This window comes from Neomonachus schauinslandi, chromosome 15, assembly GCF_002201575.2.
Source record: "Neomonachus schauinslandi chromosome 15, ASM220157v2, whole genome shotgun sequence".
NCBI classification, from domain to species: domain Eukaryota; kingdom Metazoa; phylum Chordata; class Mammalia; order Carnivora; family Phocidae; genus Neomonachus; species Neomonachus schauinslandi.
The window spans coordinates 36,691,161-36,710,692 of NC_058417.1; the positions used below are offsets into that span (position 1 = coordinate 36,691,161).

Consider the following 19,532-nt stretch of genomic DNA (forward strand, 5'->3'; position numbering starts at 1 on the left):
AGCCAGTTAATAAGTTACCAAAGCTGCCATTTTGGGGATGGAAACTGGTTGAAGAGGAAGTCTTATTGGAGTGTATACATAGGCAGATTGTTCTGTCTTAGAGGTGCTAATTCTTGAAATTGTTAAGAAGACCCTTTCTTTTCCAATATGAAGTTTTAAACATCAGCTTGTCCATCCACGCCACTGGCTGAGGTATTTGGGGAGGGGAAGAGGGTAGTATAGAAAGTGGGCGAGTAGAGAAAGACAAAGGCCCCTGCTCTTAGGGTGGAAAACTCTTGGAGCCTGTTATTTGAACTTTGAACTCTGAAATCAATCATTGGTGGCAGGGTTCAGTCACTGACAGCACAAGTTCACTGAATCACTTCAAGAGTGGAAGGATTTCAAAAGCCCTGGTCTCAGGAGAAGATTAAACTTTCATACTGGGGCAGTGGTTCACTTTAAAACACAAAACATTTTTTTAATCCTAAGAATTAACTAATACCCAAAATGCTGTCTTGAATCATGAGATCCATCAGTTCTTGACATCGTCTAGACCTGCATTCTAGAACTCCATTGTAAAATCTTTTTAGGCATGTGTTAGGTTTCTGTGGAAACTTTGTTTAAATGTAAACTTCATACCACATTGTCAGTTTTTGTCTTAATAAAACTATAGATTTATAATCTTTGATTTCTGTCTTGATTAAGCATTACCAAAAACCCTCCCTGACTTTCATTACCTTACAGGTTCAGCCTATAAGGAAACAACTTCCACAGTTTGATGGTTTAATTTCTTGAACCCTGTAGGCTTGAAAATCTAATGTCTGGCCTGAATCTTTGAGTGGTTTCATCATTTATTTAGTAAATATTTATTGAACATTTATAATTACTCCAGAGATTGTAAAGCTTGTCACATCATTGTCTTCATATTGCTCAAAGTTTATTTAGCACTCTGACCTGCTTTCACTTTCAGACTATGATATGTTTGGAAACATGGGTTTTGAGTTAGGTTTAGTTCGTGGCTCATGTATTTTTTTTTTTTTTTTTAAGATTTTATTTATTTCTTTGACAGAGAGAGAGACAGCCAGAGAGGGAACACAAGCAAGGGGAGTGGGAGCAGGAAGCCCGACGCGGGGCTCGATCCCAGGACCCTGGGACCATGACCTGAGCCAAAGGCAAAAGCTTAACTATCCTGAGCCACCCAGGCGCCCCTTGGCTCATGTAGTTTGTAGACTTGTGTCACCTTAGCTAAATAGTCAACTCTAAAATTTTCAGGAATTGGCCTTGTGTTTGATCACTGAGTTAAAATGTTACCCACTTTCTTAACGTCATTTTCTGCCTATAATTCGAGAGCCAAAATGGAACTAGGTTCTTGTTATTAAAAGGGAAAATGGAATTTCCACTGAGATCAAATCAGCTCTACTCAATAGTACAAAGCATTTGCTCCAAATAAACTGATGCATAAATATTTTTTTCAAAAAGCCTCTTTGGGGCATCTGGCTGGCTCAGTCAGTAGAGCATGCAATTCTTGATCTCAGGGTTGTGAGTTCGAGCCCTACTTTGGGTGTGGAGATTACCTAAAAACAAAATCTTAAAAAAAGAAAAAGAAAAAAAAGAGCCTCCTAGAGTTTGGAGAGATGAGGTAAAGCGGAGCCCGGGAGGAAGCCTTTCTGCGTGGAGGTCTGGGTGTGTCCTTGGGGTTGGCAGCGGAGCTGCTAGTTGAATGAGTTGGGGTGTGGTGGGCAGAGATGTTCTGGTTCTGTTCTGCCTCATTAGATACACTGAAATTAGCCTTCAGCCTTGGTGTGTGTCCAGAATGGAGTGCTATTAAGCTTTTGTCTTAACCTTTGGAACCTACTTAATTGCCATTTCTGGCATTCCTGAACCCTTGTAAAACCCTCTCATTCTTCCCCCCGGGAAGATGCTGAAATTGATAATGCATGCATGAAAATTGAAGTGAGGATAGATTTTCACAATTTTGTTATGTTTGAAAGCCAGCTGTCACGTGTCTAGATGAAGGGTTTCGGTATAAAATTTTCTCAAGTGCTTGTTGAAGCCACAGATGCATGCAGAAATGTTGGAAATAAAAGCTACACAGAGGCACAACAAAGCTTCCATCTGTCTTAGAAGGTATTCGGAGAGCATTTCTTTAGGCACAAAGGCGAGCTGGATGGCGTCTGTGGAGCTGCGTCATCGGAGACTCAGCCGGGAGTTGAAGAGGAGACGGGATCACCTTAGTTGCTATTTCAGAAGAGCTTACTAATCTGGGGACCAGTCACCATCTGAGGTGTCCTCCACTGTCTTCAGTTGAGTTTCAAGTTAGTACAGTAAATGACCACAGAGGCAATCTGTCAGCCGACAGTGCTCAGGAATAATTATTTCTGCTTTTCAGTGTGATTTGAAAGTTTGGACAACTATTTTTAATAGTTGAGTTTTTAAGTATTTATTTTCAGATACAATCTTATATTCTAGAACTCATTCCAACTCAGCTCAATTTGATTTTAACATGACCATTTGGTGTTTGGCCACGTATGCTCAGGACATCTTTATGGCCTGTGACAGTGGAATGTGTTCTAGTCACTATTTCCATCACAGAGTAAGGGAAAATGAGAGGAAACTGCTACTCCAAAATAATTTGGTGGAACTGGAACTCTGAAATCCAAATTTTCTACAGTGGCTCCAGATACTAAACTATGAATGGACCCGGGTTCTGTTTGAGATCAAATTAACCTGATCAGTTTCTGTGATACTAGTATTAATCTGGTTTACAAGTTGGGTCGTTTGTGAGGACAAAAAGATCTTGTTTAGAATTTAGAGCTGATAGGACTGAACTAAGTCCAGGCTCAATGTTTCCCCTCCTCTAGCATACAACTGAAATACAAATATCACTACCAGGCCAGCATTCAGCTTTAGTAAAGGAAGGCATCTCGGCTTCATCTTGCTTTTCAGCAGTAGGAACCAATCTGGGCAGACGCATCTGGGTGTTGTGTGTGGCTAAGGAAGCTTGGTGATGGTGGAGCTTAAAGATTCCGGGGACAATCCTCAGTCTGTGATCTGCGTATCACATTGGTTTGACTGTCCAGCATTGAGGTTTTCTTTAGAAGTTACTGCTCTTCTAACTGATGTGTTCACAGTTGCTCAGCTCTCTTCTGTGGATGACTTTTAATTGACCTTGGCCTTGGGAGCTTCCCACTGAATAAATGGCTGAATATTGAAAGCAAATGAAATCCAAAATAAAACCATCTTGCACTGGGATGAAAAACATAATTGGTCCTGCTGTATGGGGGGCAGGAAGAGCAAGTATTCTGTTTGCTAAGGCTTCCCCCCCCCGCCCCCAGCCTTAGGCCAGTGAGGCAGCAGGACTATGAGGCAAGGCTGAAACATCATGTTTACGATATATACTGATGATTTGGTTCTGTAGTTGTTGCTTACATTAAATAGCTTGTGTTAAAATACTCAATAGCGTATCTGGATCTGCATTGTATGTAACCTTGGTGGTTTGTGGTAATACCAGAGCCACTGTTTACCCCACAAGGATTTTTTTTTTTTAAGATTTTTTTATTTATGAGAGAGAGAGAGCATGAGAGAGGGGAGAAGGTCAGAGGGAGAAGCAGACTCCCCGCCAAGCAGGGAGCCCAATGTGGGACTCGATCCCGGGACTCCAGGATCATGACCTGAGCCGAAGGCAGTCGCTTAACCAACTGAGCCACCCAGGCGCCCCCCCATAAGGATTTTTAAATCCTAGTTGACTTTGACCAATCCTGCCATTTATTGTTTGCATAGCCTCAGGAGGTCAGACTGGGCAACTTTGGGTCCCAGCTGTGGGGCACTGGCTCATTGTTTAAATTACTGCTTCAGCCCCTAGCTGAGAACTGGAAGGTTTAAGACAACTGAATTAGCCTGATTAAATTCGTGTTTAAAACAAAAGGCAGAGCACCAACTCCTTAGCCTTTTCCCTGCCTCCCCCAAGTATAAACTAGGTTTTGTTTCCTTGGTTGAGATGGCATCTGCAATTAAGTAACAAATACTATGCAGCCTATCCATTCTGCAGTTAAGACTGGAAAAGAACCAGCTTTAAGAACACACCTCTTTAGTGGGATCCCAAACTCCTCCAGACAATCTGTGCACTGGATTCTGTGTCTCAACTAATTGAGGCTGACATGAACTTTCAAAAGTCCTTGACAGAACAAGGAGTAGAACTCAAATCATGTGCTAAGTTCCATGTATATACCAAGTTCCCCCACACGTTCCTTCTGCACTACGAGGTTCAGAACTAGAGGCAAGGAGGATGGCTGGCCTCTGTGGGAAAAGTGAAAGGTGAAAGGTTCTTGTTAGGCTGACAGAATGACAAATTGAAGGTCTCTGAGTCCCTTTCATGTCCCAGATGGAGCAGTGATAACAAGGCTTAACCACTCATGATAATGAAGCACGTGGGTTTTGCTAGACCATTTCTACACTTGGTTGGGAAAATGACTTCCAGAGAGGCAGCCACCAATCTGGTGCCTGTGATTGTCCGTGGATAGCGTCAATAATGAAATGGACTTATTGCTGGTAGCGCCATAAAACAAGTTAGTTGGAGCTGAAGCTGTAGGTCTAGGTCAGTGCCTCCTGGGTGAGGCAGGAGACGTGAAGGTGGTGGGGATGTTATTTTTTTTCTACGAGGCACTTGTTTTTCCAGCTTTTGCCAAACAAACCTGAGAAGCAGCAAAGTCTGGCCTAGCTGGGGGTTGTAAGAGGGCCGAGGGCTGCCTGAGGAACGCAGGGCTCCATGGAAAGTACTCCCCATTCGCTGGCTGACTGCTGCTGTTCAGCTTTCCCTGGTCGGGGCTGGAGTCCACCATTAGAGGCCAGGTCTTGGTGACACTGAGCATTCTCAAGCTCACTACATTTCCTCTTAGTTCGGGATTTCTTCTATTTTTATTGACACTGAAATAACGAGCCCAGCCTCACTGGTGAGATCTGTGCAGGGCAGAGTTTGAAACAAGGGGTCTACTTCCAAATGCAAATGTGAATTAGGACGTGGGGAGAAATCGGCTTGAAGGGAGCCTACTGCTGCTGAAGTCAAGACAAAGCCAGGCTTCCGCCCCCACCCAAGCAGGTCACCTTGAAGTCTGGTGCTCAGTTAAGCCTGAGGCCTGCTCATCTCCCTGCTGAGTCTAGGACCTCTTCTCACTTGTCTGAGGTGTAGCAGCTCTTTGACGGGCTTTACTCGAGTCCTTGGATCTTCTTCCTGCCAGAAAAAGCCTTGAAGCTGGAGCACCCACTCCACCTGCCAGCAGCAAAAAGAGGTCAACCCCACAGCTAGTGCTGACCAACTTGGCCCAAAGCCCCAGCTAATCAGCTGGATCCTAGACACAACTGTACGTCTCTCCATAAGGGGGCATGGGGGAGGGGTGACAAAAATGTACTTTCTCAGAGCAGGGGCAGCACTAACAGGGTGAGGGAGGATTTTTTTTTTACTCTTAAAAAACATTTAAATATGTTAGGTTAAAATTGCAAAGCAAGATTAAAGTTACAGCCTAATTGTGTACTTAAAAATACATACACATATTTCTAGAAGGGATACAAAAACATGACTTTTACCTGTCACAATTTATTCTTCTATATATTTGTATTTTTTATCAGCATGAATTAAAGTTTTTCAAACTTAATTTTTAGTCTTACTCGTTTTTCAAGAATCTTGCTTTTATCTGGCTTACGGACATAGCTAATTCCTAATTAGGAAAGAGCTCATCTGATGACACTTTCCAACTAGATGGGGGTTAAAAAAAAAAAAAAAGCGTAAACTGAAACAAATAAATTGATGTTATGAATTCTATTCCATCCCTTGGGGTACTCCAGTAGCACCATGAAAGGACTATGGGGCTAAGCCAGGTCACACAGTGGTAACACGGGAGGTTCCATTGTGGGGATCAACTGCTTCTGGTCCTAAACCTCGTCCAGTAATTTCACAGGCTGTCAGGTGAGCATTCATTCCTTAGCATTTGCTAGACACCTACCCCAGCCTGTGGTGGCGGCGCCAGCAAGCACCCAGCACCTGGAAGCATCCAGCTCTTCGTAGGCTTGATATTAAAGCAGGTTTTTGGAGGGAGAACAGATTCTGTTCACCTCAGCTGGGAGGCTTTCTGAGGCCTTAAGCCCCGGAGTCTGGCTTCTTGCTTCTCTAGTTCTGCGGCCCTGCTCTTACACTCAAGTACCAGGCATGTGTCAGTCTCGTGGATTTCTCAGGTTTCTAGTCCCGGTCACTGCTCGGGCTACTCTCCGATGCTCTGCAGCCACCGGAGAAAGGACAGCATGCTCAAGATTAAAAATGCACTCTCTCAGGGCGCCTGGGTGGCTCAGTCGTTAAGCGTCTGCCTTCGGCTCAGGTCATGATTCCAGGGTCCTGGGATCGAGCCCCGCATCGGGCTCCCTGCTCGGCGGGAAGCCTGCTTCTCCCTCTCCCACTCCCCCTGCTTGTGTTCCTGCTCTCGCTATGTCTCTGTCAAAAAATAAATAAAATCTTTAAAAAAAAAAAAAAATGCACTCTCTCAGAGGTGCACAGACAAGGAGCTGGGCCAAGGGACAGCACCTCCACCTAGCCCAGTCCTATGAGAAAGGCCAAAAAGGATTCTGAATCCTTCCTCTGAGGATTCAACTAGCGAACCCTGTGAAGAGGTACCAACACCTGCTTGGACGGTTTAATACAGTACTTAAGAGTCTTTCTAAATTCCTCACTGTCAACTTCCCCTTTCTCCATCCACCTTCCCAAGTGAGCTCTGGCTTAGCCACATGATGGCCAGTCCTCCCCTCCTGGGGTCTTTTACTCAATTTAAATTAAAAGTAGGGAAAAACTGCACTTGAGAATGAATCATCCATTTTATTTTATTTTATTTTGTCATGTGCTCACAGCATCTCTCTTTCTCTCTCCTCTCCCTGGCAGGTCAGAGATAAATTAAAAATAAAATCTACAAGGAAAATAATTTATAAAAGCACTTCCCAGGCTCGTGCCTTCTATCCCTACTGCTCAGTCAGAACGCCCCCCAGTGGGGAGGAGAATCGGTCCTTCTCTCCCCACAACTCACCCCTGCTAGTCTGGGCTGACTGTACTCCGGAGCCAGGCAGGGGTGGGGGCAGCAGTGGCAAACAGTTAAAAATAAAGACACTGTGGTCCTGGAACCATCTGGCCACCTTGGCGCTCCCCTCTCTGCCTCCCCCAGGCAGTCTTCCTGCCTGGGGCCTTTGCTAAACTGGGGGTGTAGAGAAGCAGCCTGTGGCCGAGAGCCTGGGGGGGTAGGTGCTCTCAAGCCCTCATTACATGCACTTCTCATTCTCCTAGAAAGAAACCCCCCCCCCCAAAAAAAAAAAAAAAGAAAAAGAAAAAGGCAAAGACAGACCTCGGGACAGAGGAGAAAAATCCCAAGTGTTCACACAGTTACACGGAGTCTTTATGGCAAAGAGAACATTTAGCAGCTTTGAATATTGGGGTATCTCCTTTTTACTCAACACAAGCATTCTAGACCCTATAAGTGAAACAGGGCTCAAGCCCTAAAAAAATCAAAGCGCAAGAAATTCTAAAAGGACTAGTTTGTTTTTGTTGCTGGGTTTTGTGGTTTTGTCCTCCAGTGACATGCCCAGTGGTTGGCAGGGGAGGCCTGAGGGAAGGGTCACTCCCCAGTGTTGTGCTGAATACTGCCTGGCTTCTCCACACGCCCTGCCTCAGAGCAGCCCCCCGAGGCCGCAGGCTCAGCACTGGGGGCGCGGCCGGCACCCCAGCTGCAGCAGAGCTCAGGCAGCGGGGAGGGGAGGGGCGGGGGCACACGGGGCGGGAAGAGAACAGCATTCGCATGCAGACTCTGATGGAAATGTGGGGACCTCAGCTGGGGGGGGGTGGGGACCGGGCACAGAGAGAGATGGAGTGGCCGGGCAGTGAGGGACATGCTTGGTGTTGGGGCTGCTGCAACATGGCACAGGGCCTCGTGACCCTTTCCTGTCCCCTCTCCTTTTTTGACCCTAACTCCCCAAGCCAGCGCCGGGTCCCAGTGGCTCCCGTCCGAAGGAGAACATCACAGGACACATCCAAGAGCTCCCCTCTCGGCTGCCACACGGCAGGAGCTGAAAGACCCACAAAGCCCCTCCCAGATCCCACCCTGTGTTCCACCCTCCCCTGGGGTGAAGTGGGGTTTACTCGCGCCTAGGGCCTAGTCCCACCTAAAACCTGCCGCCTGGTATCCTGGCCAGAGCCAACCCTAACCTGCCCTTTGATTTTCTTCCCGCTTTGATTTTTTTGGGTTTTTTTTATCCCTCTTCCTTCCTTCCTTCGTTCCTTCCTTGCTTCCAGGAATGAGACTTTCTACGACTTTCCTCTCACAAGATCCCCCCTCTTTACCCTTGGTCGGCCTCCAGCAATGCCAGCACCACCCCTTCTCTCAGAGGAAACAGCAGGGGTGAGGACCCTGTCCACCCAAACGGTCTGGCTGCTTCCGCCACCCCCCCCACGGGGGGAAGCTGAGCCAGACAGCGCCTGCGCCCTCCTCTTCCTGTCCACTGACCCGCAGTTCATCCCATCTGAGAAGATCTATTGGATAAGAAGGCATTCAAGTCCCCACTGTAGGTCCAGGTCCAGGCCCAGCCCTTCTCCAGTTTCCATCCCGGTGAGCGTCAACCCCCCTTTCCTCCCCAGGCTCACTTTCTTCGGTCCTTTGGCTTCCTCTCCTGTCGCCGGGCCTGCTGGTCGGCCAGGGTGCGGGGGATGAGGAGGACACTACCATCCCCGGCATACTGGAGTGCGTACTGACTGGGCGAGTAGGGTCGCCCATTCTCATCCCGCAGCCGCCCAAACACCTCCTGGTACAGGCTCTGGACCTTCTGCTTCATCTGCCGCAGGGACCGGAGGAACTCCACCTTCTCCCGCAGCAGCCGGGCTTTATCGCGCTGCAGGTCCTCCACGTCCCGCTCCAGGTTCAGGATGGTGTCCAGCTTGCGCTTGCGGCAGTTCTGCGCCGCCATCTTGTTCTTGCCCCGGCGCCGGATGTCGCGGATGAGGCTCAGCTGGGCCTCGCTCAGCTGGTATTTGGACAGCAGCTCATTGAACTCCTCCACTGGCAGGTTGATGATTTTGTCATTGGTGAAGGGGATCTTCATGGCTCGGGCTCGATGCTCATCCCGGCTCATCTGCTTGTCTAGGAAGTCGGCCTGCTTCTCCTTGCTGCCTTTCTTGAGGGCGCTGGGCGGTGGCAGGTCAGCAGAGTCGAGGGCACTGGGCGCCATGTTGTATGTGTGGTTGTGGCCCACGTGCTCTAAGTAGGGCAGGCAGGAGAGCTGGGACGGATCCTGGTAGCTCATGCGGCAGAACTTGGAATACTCGGGCTGGTAACCCACAGCGCCCTCGGCCTCTTCCAGATCCAGGGTCTCAGAGTCAGAGCTGTAGCCAACAGCACCTTCCTCAGAAAAGGAGGAAGAAGCTGAAGAGGAAGCAGAGGAAGAGGACGACGAGGAGGAGGACGAGGAGGAGGACGAGGAGGAAGAAGAGCTGCCTTCGGAGCTGCTCAGAGAGGAAGGGCTATGGCTGGAGTCCAAGGAGAGGCCTGAGTCAGAGTCAAACTCCTCTTCAAGCTGGGAGGCCTGCACGGGGTTGAAGCCCTCTTCGATGGCCAGGTCCATCAGGCTGATCTCGTCCAGCATGGCTTCATCTAACAGGCCCCCCAGTGGGTCGGGCAGCTCAGGGCCTGCCGTGTCGTTGGCCGAGCCGTTGAGCTGGGGTGGAAAGAAGAGGCCTGCCAGGTTGGTGGAGCCAAAGGTGGAGTTGAGGCTGGTGGAATTGCTGGGGACCAGCGGGAGCAGCGTGGAGCTGCTGGCCACAGGGAGGCTCTCCACCTCGGGACTGAAGAGTGAGAAGTCCTGGCTGCAGCCGCCCAGGGACGCCTGATGCAGGCTGACATTCTGATTGATGGGAGTGTTGGGGGCAAGGCTGTAGTTGGTGCTCAGGGGGTCTCCAGGAGGGGCACTGTACAGGATCTCACTCGTTGAAGTGTTCACCTCCATGGCCTGGCAGGGGAGAAGAGCGTCACCGTTCACTCTGAGCAGACTCCCTCCCCCGGGCTGGCGGGGGGCTCCCGCCAACAGGCACCCAACACAGGCACAGCTGAGCGGGTGGAAAGGCAAGAGACTGGAATCCAGAGCCCAGGGTCCACTCCTGGCCCTGCTCGATCCACCAGACCTACCAGGCCTGGCAGAGATGGGTCCTCCCTGTAGACCCCACCCCAACGCAGGGCTGACCAGCTCCCAGCTGTGTTTGGACAGACTCCCCCACCTTGGAGGGAAAGGAAAGAAAGGAAACACCCAACCCTGCCTACCTCTCCTCAGCGTAAAATCCGCACAGCAAAAGGAACACCCAGCCTTGCAGGGAGAAAACCTAGCTGTACCACTTTGCTGTGTGACCAAGGGCACATCACTTAACCTCTCTGAGCTTCAATTTCCTCACCTTTAAAATAACAAAGGGCGGACTAGGTGACTGTAAGGGGCAGGGGGGCTGGCGCCGGGGCTGCCAACGCCCCGCACGAATGGCCAGTGCTAAAGCTGGAGCATTTGGTCAACTGATTATCTACCTAAAGGGAAGGAAGAAGGCATACCTAGGGGACAGTCCTGTTTTAGAAGGCTTAGCCCTGGGCTTCTAACCCAAACCCCACTCCTGACTGTACCCCCTACCCCAAGGAGACACCCGGACAATGACCTCTCAGTGTCCCCACTTTCCTATGGATCAGAGAACTGCTCCGTTCTCTTCCAGCGGGGACAAAGCAGCTGAATGCAAACACCCCCACCCCCACCCCCGGTCCGAGAACTCTGTGTCCTGCTCTGGTAATCCTACCTGCATTTCCATGATGGACATGAGATCTTGCCACTGCTGCTCCAAATCGAATGGCGACTCCGTCCCCGTCAGGAGAGGAGACAAGAGGTGGTTTTGAAGACCTGGGGGCTCACTCTCACTAGGCACTGCTTCTGTTATGCTGGAAATGTCTGCTGGAAACTAGGGCAAAACACAAGAGGCTTTAACGGGGGGAAGGCAAGACCACCGTCGCATTCCTCCCAGAGACTACCAGCTGAGGTTCTGTCTCTTCCTTCCTCTGAATTCAGCCCCGCAGCCAGGAGCAGGCCACACCGGGCGCTGGCCCCTCGGGCAGCCGCATAGGGACCCACGGCGTGCAGGCTGCCCTGCTGGCTTGGTGGGCTCTCCCTGGAGTCCTGCTCACCTCAGCATTCTCCCCAAAGGGGCAGGTGGCCTCCAGCAGCCTAAGGCACTCTTCCAGGGACAGGGCCGTCTGGTCCTCCCCACCAGGCACCTGTGGCAACAGCAACCGTAAGTCTGACTGACCTGGGCCTTGGCTGCCTGCGGGCCAAAGCCTCTTCCCCAGCCTTTCCAAGGGGGAAGCTGAAGGAGGGCGGCAAGGGCTATAGGCCCACACTCTCCCTCTGTGCCCGGGCTGATGGCTGGCCCTGCGTCCCAACCTCCAGGAAAGAGCAGAGGGAAAGTGGAAGAGTCCTGACGCAAACAGGAAGCTGCTAGGTGCTTTGCCTCCTCCGTGCTGTTCGTTACCAAGGCCTGGCCCCTCTGCTTCTGTTGCTCATCCACTCCCCGTTCCTCAGCCCAAGTGACTTAAGAGACCCCAACCCAAAAGATACATTCGGGTTCATCCCACAGACAGAAGCGGCCTTCTCTAAGGAGAAGTTTCTGGAAGTGGGCAGAGGTGGGGGTACCTGTGCAGGGAAGCTCTCCCCAGTTTCTCCATCCACTAGCAGGTTTCGCGCCAGAGCTTCTGCACCCTCGCCTGACCAGGTGTCGTCCTGCTCCGCTCCATCTCGCAGGTCCTTATCCACATCCTGCTCCTTCTGGCGATGACTATAGTCAAAAATCTCACGCCCAGCCCCCAGGTCAATATCCTGTCGCCAAAGGATGTCAATCAGATCTATGTCCTGAAAGACAGATCACCGTGACTTTAGCTCTCAGATCCAGGGGCCTTTCCTAGCGTCACTCCAATTAGTCCTGGGAGTGGGAGGCAGCTCTCCCAGCCTCTGTCTCCTCCATACCAACAAGGCTTCATTCATCCATTTCCAGATACCAGCCTCCAAAAAATAAAAACAAAACAAAACAAAAAAAACAAGAGCTAGCAAAAATTACCAGCATAATCAACCCCATACAAGCCTGTGGGCTTAGGACCAGAGACACAGCCAGGCCAAAAGGCAGGGCCACCTCACCGCTACACAAGAAAGAAGGGGGAAGCAGGAGACACTTCTCATTCTGGGAATGAGAATCCCTTCAAACTTGGGTTTGTAGGATGCTGGCCAGGCCAGGCAAGGGCGAACTGTCATGCAGAATTGCTTCGTGGTGGCCAGGCTTGCATCAGCCTATGGTGCCATTTCATTTGCATAAAGGGGTGGGGTGGGCCAGAGAGGAAAATCCCTGCATTTGCAACCACCTGCTGCACCCAATGGCAACTGACGGGCTGCCTCCAACCCTGCCTAGAGCCGGTCCCCCTCCCTGGCTGAGGCCAAGAGTAAGGCCGGACACCCAAAGCCCAGGCTCACCTCAAGGTCCATCCCTGCCAGAATTCCCACTCTCAGCTGATCCTAGCAGGCTGCCTCTGTCCCAGGAGAGCCTCAGGCAGTCAGATGATCCTCACTGGGCACCCCACCCCTGCCAAGGCCCCGGTGTCCCCTCACACCAGCACTCTCACTCCCTTCCTCACCACACCCCAGGACTCACTGGCGCTCCGTCAGTCAACCCACTCAAGGACATGGGCCCCATCACCGCTCAGCCACAACTGCCACCTCAGGGACCAAAATTCCTCCTTCCCACTCTACCCTGGTGGCTCCTGATCAGTTCCTGCACCAACTGCCACCCCCAGAGCCACCAGCATAGAACCCCAATAAATAGAGCCATTTGGGCTTCCTACACATGCCATCCCCCTGTGGCTGAAGAAACCCTGAACTCTTGCCTTCCATTCAGAGGTTAAAAAAGCACTTTCCAGAAAGCAATATCCTTACATGAGACCCACCTCCCCAGCCCTGACCAGGTACCCCTTTCCCACCGTAACCCTCCCAAATCCCAAGACCTCCCAGGTGTACCTCTCCCTTCAGTCTCCCCACATACACCAACCTGAACAGAAGCCCTGGACCCAGGAGCAGAGGGGGGCTGGGCCACCCGGTGCCCAGCCAGCAAAGAGTTAAGGGGCCGGCTCCCTTTGGCATGGCCCCCACCACTGTGAGAGCTGCGGTCCAGGCGGGTCATGGTCTGCGAGAAGAGCCCCAGGGCAGCTGGTGCCGGGAAGCCGGACAGGGGGCTGCAAGGAGCTCTTGGCTTGCAGGGAGCACACCAGGCTGGAAGGGTGGCCCCTTGCTAGCTCCGAGGGGCCCGAGGAGGGTGCCCCGCCCGTGCTGCTGCCTGGGCGGCCCAGCCCAGCCCCCTTCCTCCATCCTCGAGCAGCCCCCTCCCACCTCACAACCCCAGTTCCACTCAGGCACCCGGCAGCCCCCACCCTGAGCTCACCGCAGAGGCTGCAGTGAGATGGGACTCCCACCCCATGCTCCGTGCTCAAGCTGCAGAGGAGAGCCAGCTCCCTCCAGGGCCTAGCCTCCCGCTCCTCCCTCTCTCCCCCTCCCCACGCCCCCCAAACTTGTTACCTAGGCTGCAGCAAGGAGCCAATCCCCTCCCCCTCCCACCCCGCAGGTCACTGCTGAGGCTGCGGAGAGCCAATCCCCTCCCCCAGGTCAGCAGCTGGGCTGCGGAAAGAGCCAATCCCCTCCCACTGTCGTTACCTAGGCTGCGACGAGAGCCAATCTCCTCCCCCAAGTCTCCGCTGGAGATGCGGAAGGAGCCAATCCCCTCCCACCGCCTGTTACCTAGCTGCAGCCGGGAGCCAATCTCTGCACCAGGGCAGCTGGAGAAGCTGCCGCAAGGAACCAGCCCATCCCTGGGCCGCCTCCGTCTCCTCAAGGAGACGCACCCAGGGGCGGGCAGCCCCACCCAGCCCAGTCAGCCAGCCGGGGTGGCGCAGTGAGAGAGCCCTGGGGGGGGGGGGAAGGGGTGCCACTCTCCCTCCTGTCGCATCCTGCTTCCCCAGCCCACTCAGGACTGGGCAGAAACCACTCCCGCAGCTTCTCAGGGAATCTAGTTCTTCCCTGGAAGTGGAAGGAGTTTTCCTGTTCCTCAGCAGGGCTGCGGCCGCTCGTCCTGAAGCCCAAGGATCGCAAGCTGAGGCCGGGCCTGCTGAGAGCCAGGGACCCCAGGCCAGAGGAGAGGAAGGAGTGCCGGCCAGGCCTCGCCCCAGGCAGAAGGGAGCCTCGGGCCTGAAGGCCAACCCTGAAGGAGCCAGACACGTGCGCCACGCTCCCCCTTCACTCCAGCTTCGTTCAAGAGCTTCTCCCCCCGGACCCTTGGTCCACATCTCTAACACCAGGAAAACGCCACCCACAGAATCGGGAGCACAGTTCCAACGTCCAACCTCACTGCTGCACCCCTCGAGTCTAAGGTCAGGTGAGGGACAGTATGTTCCCCTTGGTCACAGAATGCTCCTCGCTGGGAGAGAGTTGTACACAAGCCACCCCCTGCTCTGGGCAGAGTGCCAGCCTCCAGGGGAATCCTATCCCCGACAAGGGCCTGGGCTAGGGCTGCCCATCGAACCGACCTGGCAGCGGGGGCGTGCTGCCACCCGGGGGGAGAATACCAGCTCCAGCAGTGCCTGTCACATGCTCTGGACCTGGGTATTTTTATCCCTGAGTTGCTGAGGAAATGTTGTTCTAGACACGTAATAATCCTCCCTTCCCCCACACCCAGCCTAGAGCCCTAATGCTGACCCACCCCAACCCCCAGAGAGCAGAGAAGGCCTGGGGTCAGGGACAGCACAACCTTCATGAAGGCCAAGAAATGGAAGAAAGCAGGGTCAAAGTCTCATCCCATTCTGCCCCAACCCATCCAACCATATCCAAACTTCCCACCCCATCCCAGGAGAGCTCCCAACAGGAAGAGGAACGGAGCTTTACCTGCAGAGTTCCCAGGAGCGAGCCCAGTTACACACCCCACCCCCTGGGGAGCTGCATCAGGGCAGAAGCACGGAAGAGGAAGCTGGGAGACATACTTCTTCAGACCACCGTGCCAAGACTGAAACCCATTTGAAGGAAAAGGACAGAGGAAGCAGAAAAAAGGCAAAGTTCCCAGTGGCACTGGGAGAATCTAAGAACTGAGGCACTGTAAGGTAAGGAATGCTCACGGCTCCCGTGCTCAGATAATTCTAGTCTCTCTCAAAGCAGACCCAGCGAGGCAGCTGAGCAGAGAGCAGCGCTGGCACTACAGACGTGTGCGGCCAGATCCATCTGACCTCCGGGGGCCGTCCTGTGCTTTTTAGTAAGTTTTGCACCATCCCTGGCTTCTCCCCACCAATGGCACCTCTTCCAGTTGTGACAACCAATACTGTCTCTAGACATGGCCATCTATCCCCTGGACGGGCCAAATCGTCCCCAGTTGAACACCACTGGCCAGAGAAAGCCACAAGCTCTGACAGCCACTAACAGTCAAAGAAATGAGCTCAGGAACAGGCTCAAATGCAGGACAGGAGGCAAAACCTGGTCTGACTGGTGGGCAGAAAAAGAGCCAAGATCTGCAGCCCCTGTAAAACTTTTTACGTACCTACCCCCCCTCCCCAAGACTCAGCTCTGGGAAACCCAGCCCAGTGCAATCCAGCCTTAGCCTTCCCTTTCCTAATGGCCAGGAGAGTGCAGCAGGCCTTTTCTCAAGCTCCTTAAGGCTGAGTGGCAAGCCCAGGCCAAACACAGAGCTCAAAGTGGTTTTATCATCATGCTGGTGAGGTGGGAGCAGCAGGAACCATTCACATTGTTAAAGGCTTTCTGTTCTGCCCAGAACAGTGTGTCAGCCACGTGTCAGGAGCTACAGATCTCTGATAGCTCAGAGCAAGCTGACTTAAGCAGCAGAATGCAGTTTCTCTTCTAGCTCCTAGCCCTCTTCTCCCTACTCCCTGCAGCAGGCCTTTAGCAAGGAATGGAAGCCTTGGCCCTCTTCTGGCCAAGAATAACTATCTAAATCTACCCCTTGGCTCAGGCCCAGGAGAGCCGACTTATCAAGGACCTTACAACAACAGGCCCGACCACAAAGGAGAACTTCAGGATATGCATGTGTGTTTTGACGTGGGGGGAGGTACAAGGCAAGAGTCCACAAAGAATTTGTGTCTTAGCAACAGATACACACCGCACCAAAGCCCATCACAACACCACTCCCTCCCCCACTCTGGGGCCTCCAGCAGTCATGTTGAAATCCAAGCAGTAAACATGCTGGCATGTTCTAGGAACCTCCCACTGCCCTGACGGTACATTTAGAGGTGGGTCAATGGTTCAACACAAGGAAATGCTCCCAGCCCCCAATCCTGGCCAGACAATTCAGCTCATTCCTGTCAAAGAACAATGCCTGAGACCCCCACCCCCCAAACCACTCTAGTTCTTTACAGGGGTTAGTACTATGACCTCGCCCCTTCAGGACCAGGACCAGAACCAGCCCCCGCCCCCCCGAAACCCCAAGCCCTTCTCACCCACCCCGACGTGTGGTCACTAACCTCTTTGGTTAGGTCTCCACTGACTGGAGGGGCTACAGCTCCCAAATCCTCCAAATCTTCACTGAATCCCTGCTCCGTTTCGCTTTCTCGCACCCCGTTGTCTGGGCCTGTCACATCCTGGAGGCCACTGGAACTCTCGAGGGTGAGGCCTGAGCTGGGCTGGCTGCCAGAGACAGACCCCTCTGGATCCCGGTGGACCAGCCAGGCGTTTACCTCAGTGGTCGGCACCTGGAACCTGTCCAGGGCCCTCACCTGACTGAGGAGCCGCCGGGCAGTGAAGTAATTGTCCAGGTCTATGCTCTTGGGGTGGATACCATAGCCATCCAAGGTATTCCTCAGGTTGTGGAACTGGGTCTGAGTATAGGCAGAACTGGGCCCCAGAATGATCTCCCGGAGCGGGGGAAGCTGTGAGGTCAGGTAAGTATCCACGTCCACCCGCACCCCAATCAAACTCAGCAGAATGGTGAACTGGAGGAGTCCTTCCGTTAAGTATTTCTTCAGAGAAAGCATTGCTGAAGGACCAGAATGTTTATGCTTTTTGGTTTTTAAATCTTCCAAAAGACAAATCAAGGCCACTGCTCTGCTGCTCCAGCCAGCAAGTTACCCTCCTCAGTGCCAAACCCTGTATCCCACCCTGGCAGAACACAGGGGCTGAGCTCCCGGATGGCCTCAGAGGAAAGCACACCCTGTGAAGCCAAGGCCACTCTCCAGACCACATTCACTTTTCCCTTCTCAGCACCTCACCTCAGCATGTACAACTGTTGCTAACCCAGTCCAGGCCCTCAGGGCCCACGTGACTTACTGTCTCCACAGTCCACATACAGTCACTTCCTCACTCACATTAGTTGTCCTCTCTGTAGTTTCCACTGCAGACTGTTCTCAGGAACAGCTGATAGGTTGGTTTTGTTTTTTGTTTTTTTTTCCTTCTCCCTAAGGTTTATTTTCTTTGGCTGGAGCTACAAGCCTTTTGTCTTGGGTCAGAGTGTCCCGCCTCCTCCACACTTACCAGGGGGGTTTCCAGAGAAACCTGAAATGGGAATCACAAGAGCAACAGGATAAGATTCCAGAATTTTCACACCATGATCAAGGCAGAAGGCAGGAAAGACGTTCAAATTCCACTTTCATATTTTATTGAAAAATAAGTCAATTATTTTACTCCTAAAGAAATAAAAACCAAAAATCTGTTATAGGCAGAACAACTACGAAAGGAAAATATTGCTCACAAAGGATCCCTGTTTCTGGATACTAAATTTGTAATACCCTAAAAGGTAGCTTGTTTTGGATAAGCAGATAATGCCCGGGGCATCCAAAATATTTTACATGTTGTCTGATTTACCAACCCTCCCCCACCCCATCCACACACTACCCAGCTTCTATTTTTAGCATGAGAAGCCCATTTCCTAACTTAAAGAAAAGTTGTATCCTCCATCTCTCAAGAGAAAACTGCCTACAATCCCTGTCCTTTCCCGTTTTAAAGGGAAGGGAGAAACTATTAATGGGACAAGGGTGTAAAAGGACATGAGGACACTTTCAGGACACCACCTCACGAAACAATAATGCCTTTTGTTTTCCCAACTTTAAAATATGATTTCCCCTTCCTATCTCTCACATTAAAAGGGGGAAGGAGGGCTGAGAGGGCTGGGGGGGCGGGCGGGGAGCAGTGAAGCAGGAGGATTATTCGACCCAGAATTTGCAATAGGCAGGTTTTATTTTCATTCATATGACCTTCTGAGCCTAAGCAGAACGATAAGGCCAAGTTCTCAACCTAGATAGCCAACTGGAGAGGGAGTAAACCTGCCTTTCAGTTTCTGGTCTCTACTTTTGAGCTTCCATTAACCTCACAGACCAAAACATAACTCTCCTCTTCACTGTTGTGACCCACCTACCAACTTCGTCCTAAAGGGGAAGAGTGACACACGGACGGACGGGGACACACACACACACACACACACACTCCTTATTTGGTTAAAGTAAACACAACTGCGACTCAGAATTCCTGCCTACACTACCCTCCCGTTCTCACGCCAATTTATTACTAAAACCTCCCAAGAGACAATTAAGTTCCAGAAACCGGACAAGGTCCCTTAAAGACGGAGTAAGGCCAGAGGCGTCTGGTCTGAGCCCGGTCCCACCCCGCCCCGGATACCCGAGTCCGGCCGGGACCAAGTCGCCATGCCCGCTGTCGGCGCCTCGGCTTCTAGACTTCTGGGGCAACAGCGAACAAGTGCGACTCGGCGGCCTTGACCCACCCTCACAGCCAAACCCCACCCCGCCCTCCGTCCCGATGGCCCCACCCCGCTCCAGGCCTGGGCCTCACACCACGCCTTCTCGCGCCCTCAGCCCTCCCCAGTCCAACCCACCCCGGAGCTAGCTTTCTCCACGGCCTCGCGGCCCCTCCCTGCCAAGCCCAGGCCCGGGCTCGGGCCCGACGCGAACCCCGCTCGCCCGCCCGTTCCCGCCTCCAGCCTCCTGCCCCTGGGCTCCACCCCGCCGCCCTTCACCCCCCAAGCCTCGTTCCCGCGGCGCTGCGCCCCCCCCCCCCCCCCACGTCGGGGCAAGGAATATGCCGGATACCCGCTGCAGCGCTCGGCGTCCGCCACTGCCGCCACAGCAGGCCCTCAGCCCGAGTCCCGGCCTTGCCGCCGCCACCGCCGGCCGGCCTAGAGCTCCCCAGCCTCCGCTTCCCTCCCCGCCCCCTCCTTCCACCTCCCACCTCATTCGGAAGCCCGCCCTCCGCGTCCTTCCTAGGACCACGTTTCTCCAATCAACGAGCCGAAACTGCGGCCGTCGCCGGATGTCATTTTGATTGACAGCCGAAAGAGCCCAATGGCTGAGTGTGCCTCCTCCTCCCTCTCCCGATTTCCCAAGACTGACATGGCCCACAGCCCAGTGGGCGCATAGACCCGCCCCGCGGCGTGGGCTCACCAGTAAGTGGGGCGAAGGCCCTACGGCCCGGCATTC

The 19,532-nt window shown here is 52.7% G+C and overlaps 1 protein-coding gene across 4 annotated transcripts; it reads right to left on the bottom strand.

Annotated features, from left to right (window-relative positions):
• Nucleotides 1-4,306: 4,306 nt before the first annotated feature.
• NFE2L1 (NFE2 like bZIP transcription factor 1) lies at nt 4,307-19,239 on the bottom strand. Of its 4 annotated transcripts, XM_021704536.2 has the most exons (7): nt 19,146-19,239; nt 16,572-17,729; nt 11,710-11,925; nt 11,205-11,294; nt 10,823-10,981; nt 8,645-10,002; nt 4,307-5,206 (listed from the first exon to the last, which is right to left on the bottom strand). In XM_021704536.2, exons 2-7 carry the CDS (start codon nt 17,079-17,081, stop codon nt 5,182-5,184), a joined length of 2,358 nt encoding a protein of 785 aa, XP_021560211.2. In that variant the 5' UTR covers nt 17,082-17,729; nt 19,146-19,239; the 3' UTR covers nt 4,307-5,181. The 4 variants fall into 4 exon arrangements, with proteins under 4 accessions (XP_021560211.2, XP_021560214.1, XP_021560210.1 ...); XM_021704539.2 differs by lacking the exons at nt 4,307-5,206; nt 19,146-19,239 and having other exon boundaries at nt 6,830-10,002; nt 11,710-11,892; nt 16,572-17,778; XM_021704535.2 differs by lacking the exons at nt 4,307-5,206; nt 19,146-19,239 and having other exon boundaries at nt 6,830-10,002; nt 16,572-17,778.
• Nucleotides 19,240-19,532: the final 293 nt, after the last annotated feature.